The sequence below is a fragment of the Bombyx mori genome, chromosome 19 (genome assembly GCF_030269925.1).
Source record: "Bombyx mori chromosome 19, ASM3026992v2".
In the NCBI taxonomy this organism is placed as follows: domain Eukaryota; kingdom Metazoa; phylum Arthropoda; class Insecta; order Lepidoptera; family Bombycidae; genus Bombyx; species Bombyx mori.
This window is the reverse complement of record NC_085125.1, coordinates 10,958,068-10,970,088: the sequence shown is the minus strand read 5'-3', so window position 1 is coordinate 10,970,088 and position 12,021 is coordinate 10,958,068. Positions and strand designations below refer to the sequence as shown.

The window sequence follows — 12,021 nt, the reverse complement described above, 5'->3', positions numbered from 1 at the left end:
GACCTCCGACTACTATTTGCGATAAAATGTTCTACTCTGTGCTCTTAACAAGCACTTTGTAATAGCCGGTGAACAAGACTATGTAAAAAAGTGAGCTCAAAATTCGAGGTTTCGAAGTCACCCTATACAATCAAATGTATTTCGTGCATCTCCGTACTTAGATAAGATTCGGTTCTTAAGTTCATGTATGTAGCTAATTTCCCCAAAAAAATTGGGAAATTTTACGAACCAACACATTTTGTACCAAAACAAAATATATTTTTATGTTGTTGCTATTTGATGTTACTACATGCATATTGGCACCTCAAAACTTAACAAGATGGGATTACATATCCACGTAAATCACTAAGTAGGTATTTTTGAATGTATTTTTCTTGCTTTTTTTTATGATAAATCACTGAAATTTGGAAAGTAAAAATCGTTATGTAACGATAGAGCTTAGCGAAATTCCTTGATTCGGATCTTATTTTTCCTAACTACTACTTTTGAAGTTATCGTAACCTAAAGGATAAGACGCTCGATGCATTCGTATCTAGACTTGCGACTGAATCCGTCTTCGGACCCCGCAAAGAAATTCGTACTTAAGAATTGAAGGAACAAACATCGTGTAATAAAAATCAAACCAATATAGGTCACCTTTCAGTAGTGTTCACCCACTATGCAATTAAAAAAAGCAAACAAACAAAATAAAAACTATCATTGAAACAATTAGTGGATCTTACAGGAATAGAATCTTTGAATCTAGAAATTAATCCATTTCATATTCTTCCATTAAGAGATATGGTTGCATCAATATATAATCACGTATCTCTTCTATTGTATGTGTATTGTTTGTAGATTTTAAAAAAACTACCTAAATTCTAAACAATAGACGACAGATTAGAGATAGATATTAGGATCCGTAACACAATCAATCACTCGTCACTTTCCGTTTACGCACAGTCCTAACAAACGTTGTTGCGTTACGAGGGCGCTTGTTCTTTTTTTTTCTCTCCACGAATAGGGCATCCAATTATTGGGGTACGAGAATTTTCCTGAACGTTTTCCCTCGCTGTCACTGCATTTAGGACGCGTCCACAACGTTGTTCGCTTGTAGGACCTCATTAAAGTTGGTTAACTGCAATTTTTCAACATACCTTTCGAAATGTTTTTCTTAAATCAAATTCTTATTTGTCTTTTACATCTTTTGTGACTTTGGTATCCGAATAAGCCCTTATTACACCTGTGCCAATGACTCGACCGACCACGCCGTTATACGAAACAATTTCGCTGGGGTCGTTCACCATAGAGGAGAAATTTAATATGCATTAAATTTCTGTACTTGAATGCGACAAAATTGACAAAACTTTAAGTTTACCGCCGTCTGCTACGAAACGACGTTATAACGTACTTTATTCAAGTGGGTAGGTATTCACTGAATATGAAAAAAAAAACCACATTTATCTATGTTTATTAATGGTGTTGTTGGTTTCTTCTTGACATCATTTTTGTCATATGCTTTACATATCAATTCTTCTTCTTTTTCTTAGTCGGGTGTTGTTTTCTTCTTGACATCATTTTTGTCATATGCTTTACATATCAATTCTTCTTCTTTTTCTTAGTCGGGTGTTGTTTTCTTCTTGACATCATTTTTGTCATATGCTTTACATATCAATTCTTCTTCTTTTTCTTAGTCGGGTGTTGTTTTCTTCTTGACATCATTTTTGTCATATGCTTTACGTATCAATTCTTCTTTTTCTTAGTCGGGCACTCTTCTCAATGGTCGTGATTGTGCTGATGTTGCACACACAAACATTCGTTAGGTCCCCAATGTTTTCTAGGATGGCTTTCCTGGCGATGCGGTTCCAGAAATGGCGGTTCAAAGCGTTTCGAGTATAGTGGGACTCGTGTACCAAATTCCCAGGTATACTATAAATATACTAATAGGTTGGGGAAAAAGTTTCTTCGCATTTTTTAAGAAAATTCACAACTTTCTTTAATATAGTTTATTTACATTTAACTAAAGTATGTAGGTACCATTTTGTTCGATAACTTTTTGCCATCTTGTAGGTAGAGACATGATCCCATTGCTATAGAAATTTAGGGGCTTCTAATCAAAATACCGCGACAATTGATTTTGGCAGTTCTCTCGTGACGTTAGCCTGAAACTGCCTAAAGAATTCTGAAAAGACCGAAACAGGTGGAATTCTGAAGGATGCATTAACACCTCCCAGCCAAGCTCTCTTAATTTTTGCTGAGTGGCTAAAGATGTGTGAGGTCTAGCGTTATCATGATGAAAAACCACACCCCTTCTATTCGTTAATTCGCTGTAGAGTTCAGAATCGATGGTCCTGCCTAGTCGTAACAGCTCATAATGAATAATGCCCTTCCAATCCCACCACACACACAACATCACCTTATTGCGAGTTAACCCGGGCTTCGCCACAGTCTGTGAAGCCTGACCGGCCTTTGACCACGACCTTTTTCGCACGTTCTTGTCGTACCACTTTTCATCACCAGCTATCAGCTTCTTCAAAAATAGTTCGGTTTCATTACGTCGTAATAAAGAATCACAAATGAGTACATGGTTCATTAGGTTTTGTGATGATTGTGATGTGTGATTTGTGAGTCCGTGCGTGTAGGTACTGTGCCGTGAAGTTTCGCCGTAGTTCTGCCGTGAAGCAGTAATGCGTTTCGGTCTGAAGGGTAGGGCAGCTGTTGTAACTATACTTGAGACCTTAGAACTTATATCTCAAGATGGGTGGCGCATTTACGTTGTAGATGTCTATGGGCTCCAGTAATCACTTAACACCACTTGGGCTGTGAGCTCGTCCACACATCTAAGCAATAAATAAAAAAAAGGTTTCTTTCAGTGAGCTTGTGAGGTACCCAAATATCGAGCTTTTTGTTTACCCAGTTTTTTTCAAATGCGCCAAAACTGTTTTGTGGTCAATTCCCAGTTCTTCAGCTACGTCGTAACTACTGATATGCCGATCTTGCTCCACTTTTTCAAAAATGGCATCCATTTTATCCGTAATTAGGCGACCAGAGCGACGTGCATCTTTGATATCAAAATTTCCGGATTGAAAACGCTTATACCAAATTTGTGCTACTCTCACAGACATTGCTCTAGGCCCATACACATCGCAATTTTTTTTCGCGGCTTGCGTTGCATTTTTACCTTTTTTGTACTACAATTTTAAAATGTATCGAATTTATTCATTAGATTCACTCAACTTGACAATATGAAAAATAAATAAAAATCACACATTTTCCTAACTTGAATTTGGAATTATCTTCTTTAAAATTTAAACTTTTAATGATACCAAAACCAGCCAGATAAAAATAGTTCATACATACTATAATGCGAAAAGACTTTTTCCCTAACCTATTATAATACCGAATATACCAAATATACTATAACCAAAAGGGAATTGAATTCAGACTATGGTATCACTTCCGACTCGTTAACCATTTGGTGGTGGACATATTATAATAAATTTATATGCTTATGCTAAAGTTGAAAACAAAACTTTACCAAATTATCATGAATGAGAATTAAATAGACTTCTTTTAACCTAAACAAACTCTGCTAAGCAATAAATTTAAACAATGCTATAAAACTTTTATTTGACTGAAAGATAATGAAATGTTAGAATTTATTCTGAATTACAATCTGCCAAGTTTCATAGCACACAAGACCACGTCATATAAAAAGGTTGTAAGGCAGCGGCAGTTCAAAACTATATTGGATCGATTTCAATAAATTATGAAACTAAAGTACAGCCAGTGCACGTTGACTTTCTCATGATCGACTAATTACAAAAGTTAATAAAATGGGTCGTTTGCGTTGGTGTAACACTGAATATAAAGAATATTCCGTTAGTATACGCACTATTTGTATACTGCTCGTCATAAAATGTCCGACGAGCGAACGTTAAAAGAGTTCTTTACTGGTGGTAGGACCTCTTGTGAGTCCGCACGGGTAGGTACCATCACCCCGCCTATTTCTGCCGTGAAGCAATAATGCGTTTCGGTTTGAAGGGTGAGGCAGCCGTTGTAACTATACCTGAGACCTTAGAACTTATATCTCAAGGTGAGTGGCGCATTTACGTTGTAGATGTCTATGGGATCCAGTAACCACTTAAGATCAGGTAGGCTGTGAGCTCGTCCACACATCTAAGCCATGAAGAAAAAAATCACGCAAGAATTTTTCTTAAATATTGCTTCTCATTGAAATGGGGATTATAAATTGAATGAAGAAAGAGTGTCTTAAGTTTTATTAAAATCAACAGTCACACCACGACACCATGATTTGGAAGAGAAATTCTTTTTATAATCTCACATAATTACAAGATCGTAAACCTTCGAGAATACAAATTCGATGTGTTTTAAAAGATAATTTCGTACAGATTATTTTCTCATTACAGCGAAATTGAATTAACCTTTACAACATTGTATAAAAACAGTATATGCCCATTCCCTTATCCTCTTCTAAATAAAAGCTAATTTCGCGTGCCAGGGAAACAGTCTCAGTCTTCTCAGCGAAATTCAGTTTTGGGTCAGTCAGTGTATTCGATCATAAAATATGCAAGTTCGTTGTCTCGCAAACCACTTACAACAATTGAGAATGGGGAATAACTTAATAGAGTGGATGTGATTATTATCACCAGCGAATATTGTGAGTATTATAGGTATAGGTAAATATATTATAGCTTCAATACTGCAAACGAATACAAAACAACAAAAAAACTATTGTCACTAGACTAGTCGTAATTGGGTGATAAATTCCAAGTAAAAAGCTTTTAGGATGAACAATTCAACTTTTGAAAAGTCTACAATAATGGAAAAAACAAAGCTTACTTATACATTTTATATTGAAATAATTAAATTGAAATTGAAATAAATAAATGATTAAATTTATTTATTAGCTAATACTGGATCTCTTTCGAGGCGACGTGTGTATTGGCTGGGACGCCGCCTTGGGTCCTGGAGGCGGAGGGGCTCGCTGCTGACTATCAGTGGCGGGCTGACCTTCGTGTCCGGGGCATGGCACGTCCTAGCCCCAGTGTAGTCAGAGCGTGGAGGGCCTAATCTCGGCTGTCCGTGCTGGAGTCATGGTCCAGACGGCTGGCCGATCCTTCGGCTGGTCGTAGGACCGCCGAGGCGATTCGCCCGGTTGTTGTGAATTCGGTGAATCGTGCCAGAGGACGCCTCACTTTCCGGCTCACGCAGGTGCTCACTGGGCATGGTTGCTTCGGTGAGTTCCTGCACCGGATCGGAGCCGAGCCGACGGCAGAGTGTCACCATTGTGGTTGCGACTTGGAAAAATAGGAAACGACTTGTCGTTGCCGAGTGTTGTGGCATCGATGCTCGGCGACGACGAGTCGTGGAAGGCGATGCTCGACTTCTGCGAGTGCACCATCTCGCAGAAAGAGGCGGCGGGGCGCGCGAGAGACGCGCAAGCCCGCCGCCGTCGAGCGGGAGCCAGGGGGGCGGATCTCGCCCAAGCCCTGGCCCTCTAAGTGTTTCGGGTCCCCTTCATATGTCGGTCTGGGGACCGGCGAAGAGGGCCTAAGAAGACGACGTGCAGTTTTTTTTGTCAGGAGGAAATCGCCGGACTTCCACCCTCCACTGGGGATGGCGGGCAGAGCATGTTGAAGTCGAACCGACTAAAACCTCCTGTCGCTCAACAACCAACGTCCAAACCTCACATGAGACAGAACTCATGAAAAGGCAAAGGGTGGAAAGTGAAGTGTTTAGTGCGGAGCACATCTCTCCCATCACCCTCCCCCTCGGGACGCCGGACTGGCGGTCGTCGGCGCCACGACCACCAGCCCTCTCGGTCGGCAGGCTATCCGGAGCCTGCCTAGATGGCGCCGGTTAGAGTGACTTATCCTACGGAATACCCCGCTGGGTCAGTCAGCGTGGGTCGAGGATAGCCGGCCTTCCGTCACCCGGATGCTCTTGCGTAAAACGCGTGCAGAGCAGCTTGTACGTCGTCTTCTTAGGTCCCCCTCGCTGGTCCCCAGACCGTGACGCGTGCTATGATTCTTGCTAGCATAAGAACTTCCAACAATACCGAGAGTAGATCAGGTGAATCCATCGGGACGAGCTATTCGATTACGATTGAAAACTGCGAAATAGTTCGTAAATCATAAAACAAAGAGTCTTATCTTCGACTCGCTGAATATCTGAAGTTCCTTGGGGATTCGTGAAAAGCGTTTACGTGCTACGTCTCGGCACAGCTTATTTTAGACTACGACAAATGTAGTTAGGCGTCTTCTGAGACCTAACTACGTAAATGGGTTTTATTTTGGAAACATTTGGAAAGCCATTCGCTTATATCAAAGTACTCAACTAAATTTCGAGTAGAAAAGTACATAATTAAAACCACTTTTACGGTTTACTCTCATGTTTTTATTCTCATTATATTATTTTCGATGTTTCTGGATACTGGAGGAACGTATCTACCGTGTTATAGGAGGGTTATTTTTAGTTTTCAGTGTTGTAATAAGGTAAACATACACACAAGCATTTTAAATTTGTATTATTTAAATCCGTTAATAGATAAATAGGATGCGCAGATACCACTTGTGCCTGCGAAATCGCAGTACTAGGCTCTTAATCAAATAGACAGTAGAGAATCACTTTTTAATAAATCAAAGACTGTTTACTCTAAAATAAACATTCTGGCGTAATCTAAAACGACTCCCATAAGAAAGTTTTCAAATTAGCAATTTAAAAGCGTGTAACAAAACTGCGTTTGTACGTAAGAACAAAGTTAACTGGAGTGACCTAAAAGCTCGGGCTGCATCGTCTGGGAGCTTTTAGCTCATCCCTATAGAAATAGATACCTCTCGCGTCTCGAAACAACGACGCTAGTACCTACCTAATATTGGTAGATATCTTTTTCTGGATAATACCAAACGTTATTTTGTTTAAATTTAGATATGGAGTATGCATGATTTTCGTGAATCATACAGGTTTCAGTTCTAAATTTATTTCGGTTCTCATTTATTTAATTAATAGTTATATCAATTTTAATAACACCTATGTGTTCCTATGATAATTTTTTAAATAGTAGTAAATGTAACGCTGTTGCGTTTTTTTTTGCCCTTGTAGGCAGACGAGCGTACGGCCCACCTGATAGTGAGTAGTTACCGTCGCCCATGGACTTCAGCAATGCCAGCGGCAGAACCAAGCCGCGGCCTACCGTTTAATACTCTCCACAAGCCTCGTTTGAAGAAGGACATGTCATAGCGCTCGTATTAATTGTTTGCGATAAAAACGTTAATAAAATCCCCGTTACTGTAACAATTAGGGTCCGTGCGATACGAAACAATCCAAAGCAAAAAAAATATCTTAACAAAAACAAAAAAAAACCAGCGGCTTACCACCCAATCTTTGTTTTGAACTCGGATGTCCAAAGTTCAAGTCGAAGTTCAAGTTTGCAGACCACGAAAAATGATCAGTGGGTTTAAAAGAGATTAGTATTTTTTTTGCGACACATAAGTAGTGTAAATGTAAATGGAAGGATTTGATTCGAGCCCTACAACTCAGCAGAGGGTAATAGGTAGGAAAGAAGAACAAGACGTCAGTAGTGTAACTCATCGCTCAATTGGAATGAGTGAAATGGTGAGCCCATACACACCGCGACAATATAGATAATCAAATATTCAATAACATTAAAAAAGGCGTAATTTAGGTAGGTAGGTAATGTAGGTACGTAGGGTAGGTACCACCACCGTGCCTATTTCTGCCGTGAAGCAGTAATGCGTTTCGGTTTGAGGGGTGGGGCAGCCGTTGTAACTATACTTGAGACCATAGAACTTATATCTCAAGGTGGGTCGCGCATTTACGTCGTAGATGTCTATGGACTCTAGTAACCACTTAAGACCAGGTGGGCTGTGAGCTCATCCAGCCACCTAAGCAATAAAAAAAAATTCTATTAATTGACAAATCGATTTGAAATTATTTCTATTTCAGCTGCATCGATAGGTGATGAAGATGATGTCGTGGGGTGATGCATTATGGCTTGGCTTGACGGCGAGATTTGCGAGGGTGGGGCGGCTGCGACGAGCCGTGCTCATGCTAGCCGCGGCCGCCTGCACCGCTGCTGCTGTACTCTACTGGAAACAGCAGACTGACGACAGCGCCAACAGACCGCTTCACTCCATGTATTCGTAAGTTTTTTTATCACTCAGACCCAAAATTTGACAACCACTGCCATGATCCAATTAACAATTATATTATAATCTTTATTTAAAAAAAATAATTGCTGTTCGTTAGTCGCCCTAACAGCCTGGCCACGGGACATTCGCCGATACGAATATTCGCGCGGTGCGAACGGCGAAGCGTCTAGCGACTAAAATAAGAGCATAGAAATGTACCTAACAAGCCACGCGCACCGGCGACCGGCGAAGCGACCGGCGAAATGTACCGAGCGAATTGCGCGGGCGACTTACGATGCGGCGGGCGAGCAAAACAAATGCATGAATAAGGACGGCGCAAGCCACCGAGTCGAGCGGTAGTCGCGGCGAATAGTGCAGTGATTAAATGAGTTTAGTTGTTTTCGCCGCGAAAAATGAACGCCGAAATTTTTATATTTTATAATTTTTTTTTTTTTTTTTTATACTTTTAAACTCGTCGTGGCCGAACGGATAAGACGTCCGGTGTTGAGCGATGCACCGGTAGTCGAATATCAGGCGGGTACCAATTTTTGTAATGAAATACGTACTCAACAAATTTTAATGTTCACGATTGATTTCCACGGTGAAGGAATAACATCGTGTAATAAAAATGAAACCCTCAAAATTATAATTTTCGTAATTACTGGTGGTAGGACCTCTTGTGAGTCCGCGCGGGTAGGTACCACCACCCTGCCTATATCTGCCGTGAAGTAGTAATGCGTTTCGGTTTGAAGGGTGGGGCAGCCATTGTAACTATACTTGAGACCTTAGAACTTATATCGCAAGGTGGGTGGCGCATTTACGTTGTGGATGTCTATGGGCTTCAGTAACCACTTAACACAAGGTGGACTGTGAGCTCATCCACCCATCTAAGCAATAAAAAAAATATATAGCTGAAATACTAGCTAGATCAGCTATTTGGAAGTCTAGCCACCCAAAGTATTTCTCGTACTTCTTGTGGAATTCTCCATCTATAGGTACACTCCGATTCTTATTCAAATCATGTACTTCACAATCTTTACCAAATAATAGGTCCCGAACCAAAAAAACTATTAATTTGTAAACAATATCGAGATAATTTCGATATAGACATTTCGCTGTCGGACTTCCTTACTAGTCGCGGCGGCGAACGTGAGTACCCGTGGCCTGCAAACGGTGCTGCGCGAATGGTCGCCTCGTCCACCGCTTCGCTGTTCGCACCGCCGATCCCCATGGCCAGGCCGTAAAACTCGAGAACGGCTTGACCGATTTAGCTAATTTTGGTCTTGAATTATTCGTGAAAGTCCAGGGAACGTTTAAAAGGTAGATAAATATGAAAATGCTCGGAATTAAATAAAAATTTTGTTTTCTCATCGATGTGTCCCCCGTTGAACGGATTCCTTTTGTTTGTTTTAAGTTTATTATTTTGTGCAAAAGTTTACGTCTTTTATTTATCGATTCGGGCACTACGAAGTCTGCCGGGTCAGCTAGAACAATATATAAATGTAATTTAATATTATTGTTGTTGTTATAGGGGCATCGAACCTCAGTGGTCTTGGTTATGTCAACACGACCGATGCGAGAGGTATCAAGCATCGGATACGACGACGCTACAGTCGCTGCAGACTTGCAACATGCTGTGCGCCTCCACCCAGCTCTGGCCACAGCCGACGGGGCCTGTCAGCCTCGCATCGGCGGCTGTGCCCGTGAGATCGGACCGCTTCTCCCTCAAAGTTATAGCGTCACCATCACGCGACGTCACCAAACACTTAAACGAAGCGTTTATCGTGATGCAAAATCACATGCGAACTTTAGAACATGGCGTGGTCGGTGAAAACCGTCGATCTGACATAGGACCCCCGCGGGACGTACTGGTGAAGGTATCCGTGAACGGATCCGGCGACCCTCGTATGCGGCTCGACACGAACGAAAGCTACAAACTCGCCTTACGGCCCTCCGGCAATTCCCTCGTCGTAGACATCACAGCGCATTCGTTCTGCGGAGCGAGACACGGCCTCGAAACACTTTTGCAGGTCACCTGGCTGGATCCGTACGCCGGATCGCTACTCATACTAGAAGCGGCAACTGTAGTTGATGCCCCTCGTTTTCCTTACCGTGGCCTGCTTCTGGATACGGCTCGTAATTTTTTCCCCGTCAGTGAGCTTCTCCGCACCATAGACGCGATGGCCGCGAACAAACTAAATACGTTCCACTGGCACGTGAGCGATTCACAATCGTTTCCGTGGAAGTTAGACAGCGCACCCCAACTGGCGCAGCACGGCGCCTACGGACCGGGCGCAGTGTACACGTCCGACGACGTGAGAACAATTGTTAAATACGCACGCATCAGAGGAATCCGGGTGCTGATGGAAATAGACACACCGGCGCACGTCGGTCGAGCTTTCGGTTGGGGTCCGGAGGCTGGCCTCGGCCACTTAGCGCACTGCATAGAGGCGGAACCCTGGAGTTCCTACTGCGGAGAACCTCCGTGCGGCCAACTGAATCCTCGCAACCCTCACATATACGATTTACTAGAACACGTCTACAGGGAGATCATTCAATTAACTGGGGTCGACGACATCTTCCACCTTGGTGGCGATGAGGTGTCGGAACAGTGCTGGGCTAAGCACTTCAATGATACGGATCCGATGGATCTTTGGATGGAGTTCACGCGACAAGCCATGCACGTTCTCGAACGAGCGAATGGGGGTAAAGCGCCAGAGCTCACTCTGCTTTGGTCATCGCGATTGACGCGCTCCCCGTACCTCGAACGCCTCGACCCAAAACGCTTTGGCGTACATGTGTGGGGCGCGTCGCAGTGGCCCGAGTCGCGTGCGGTTTTGGACGCCGGCTTCCGATCGGTGATCTCGCACGTGGACGCCTGGTACCTCGACTGCGGGTTCGGGTCGTGGCGCGACAGCTCGGACGGACACTGCGGGCCGTACCGGTCGTGGCAGCAGGTGTACGAGCACCGACCGTGGGCGACGGAAACGCCCGAGAGCGCGGCATGGCCGGTGGAGGGTGGCGCAGCGTGCCAGTGGACGGAGCAGTTGGGTCCGGGCGGGTTGGACGCGCGCGTGTGGCCCCGGACGGCAGCTCTGGCGGAGCGGCTGTGGGCAGACCGTGCCGAGGGCGCCACGGCGGATGTGTACTTGCGGCTCGACACACAGCGGGCGCGGCTGGTGGCGCGGGGGGTGCGGGCGGCGCCGCTGTGGCCGCGCTGGTGCTCCCACAACCCGCACGCGTGCCTCTAGTGCAGCCCCTCTCCACTACAACGGTACAATCACAAACTAGATAAGAAATCGCCTTTTCGCATTAAAATTATACAATTTCCAAAAATAGTCGAAATTAAATTCAAATACGGAATCATTTGGTATAGCCAGTATTTTTCTCATAGATACTGTCAAAAGAGCGAAGTTTAGTTTTAGTTTTTTTGTTATTTTTAATTTACCTATGTTTTGACTACTATTAACAAATTTAATACTTACATAATTTTATCTTACTTTTTAAAAGACAGATAATGTAAGTACTGGTAAAAAAAGAAAAATAAATGTTGCAAAGATGATTAATATTAAAAATATCACATGTTAAACATTTAAAACACTCTCCTGTAAAATTAGTAAGTTTGTTGAGATTATACAGTTTTAATGCGAGAAGACGAACTGAGATTTGACGAATGACTGATACTCGAAGTGCTCGTATTATCCGAGTCGCGTCTGATTTAGCTTAAGTTGTAAGTTTAGATAGGAACTGTACAGCGCTTTACGTATGAGACTAGCTAGATCACAAACTTAATGTCGATAAATCATTAGGATCGTAAGCTGTGTGCTTAGTGCGAGTTTCTTAACGCTCTCGATAGCGTAAAAGTTAG

At 42.9% G+C, this 12,021-nt stretch overlaps 1 protein-coding gene across 1 annotated transcript in view; it reads left to right on the top strand.

Annotated features, from left to right (window-relative positions):
* The window catches only part of FDL (fused lobes), a gene marked incomplete at its 5' end in the record, with an annotated part of 71,878 nt that extends 60,187 nt beyond the window's left edge, over nt 1–11,691 (top strand). Inside the window, 2 exon segments of the mRNA NM_001172457.1 lie at nt 7,969–8,165; nt 9,685–11,691. Of these exon segments, the coding sequence (NP_001165928.1) occupies nt 7,990–8,165; nt 9,685–11,404 (1,896 nt within the window). The 3' untranslated portion in view covers nt 11,405–11,691.
* Nucleotides 11,692–12,021: the final 330 nt, after the last annotated feature.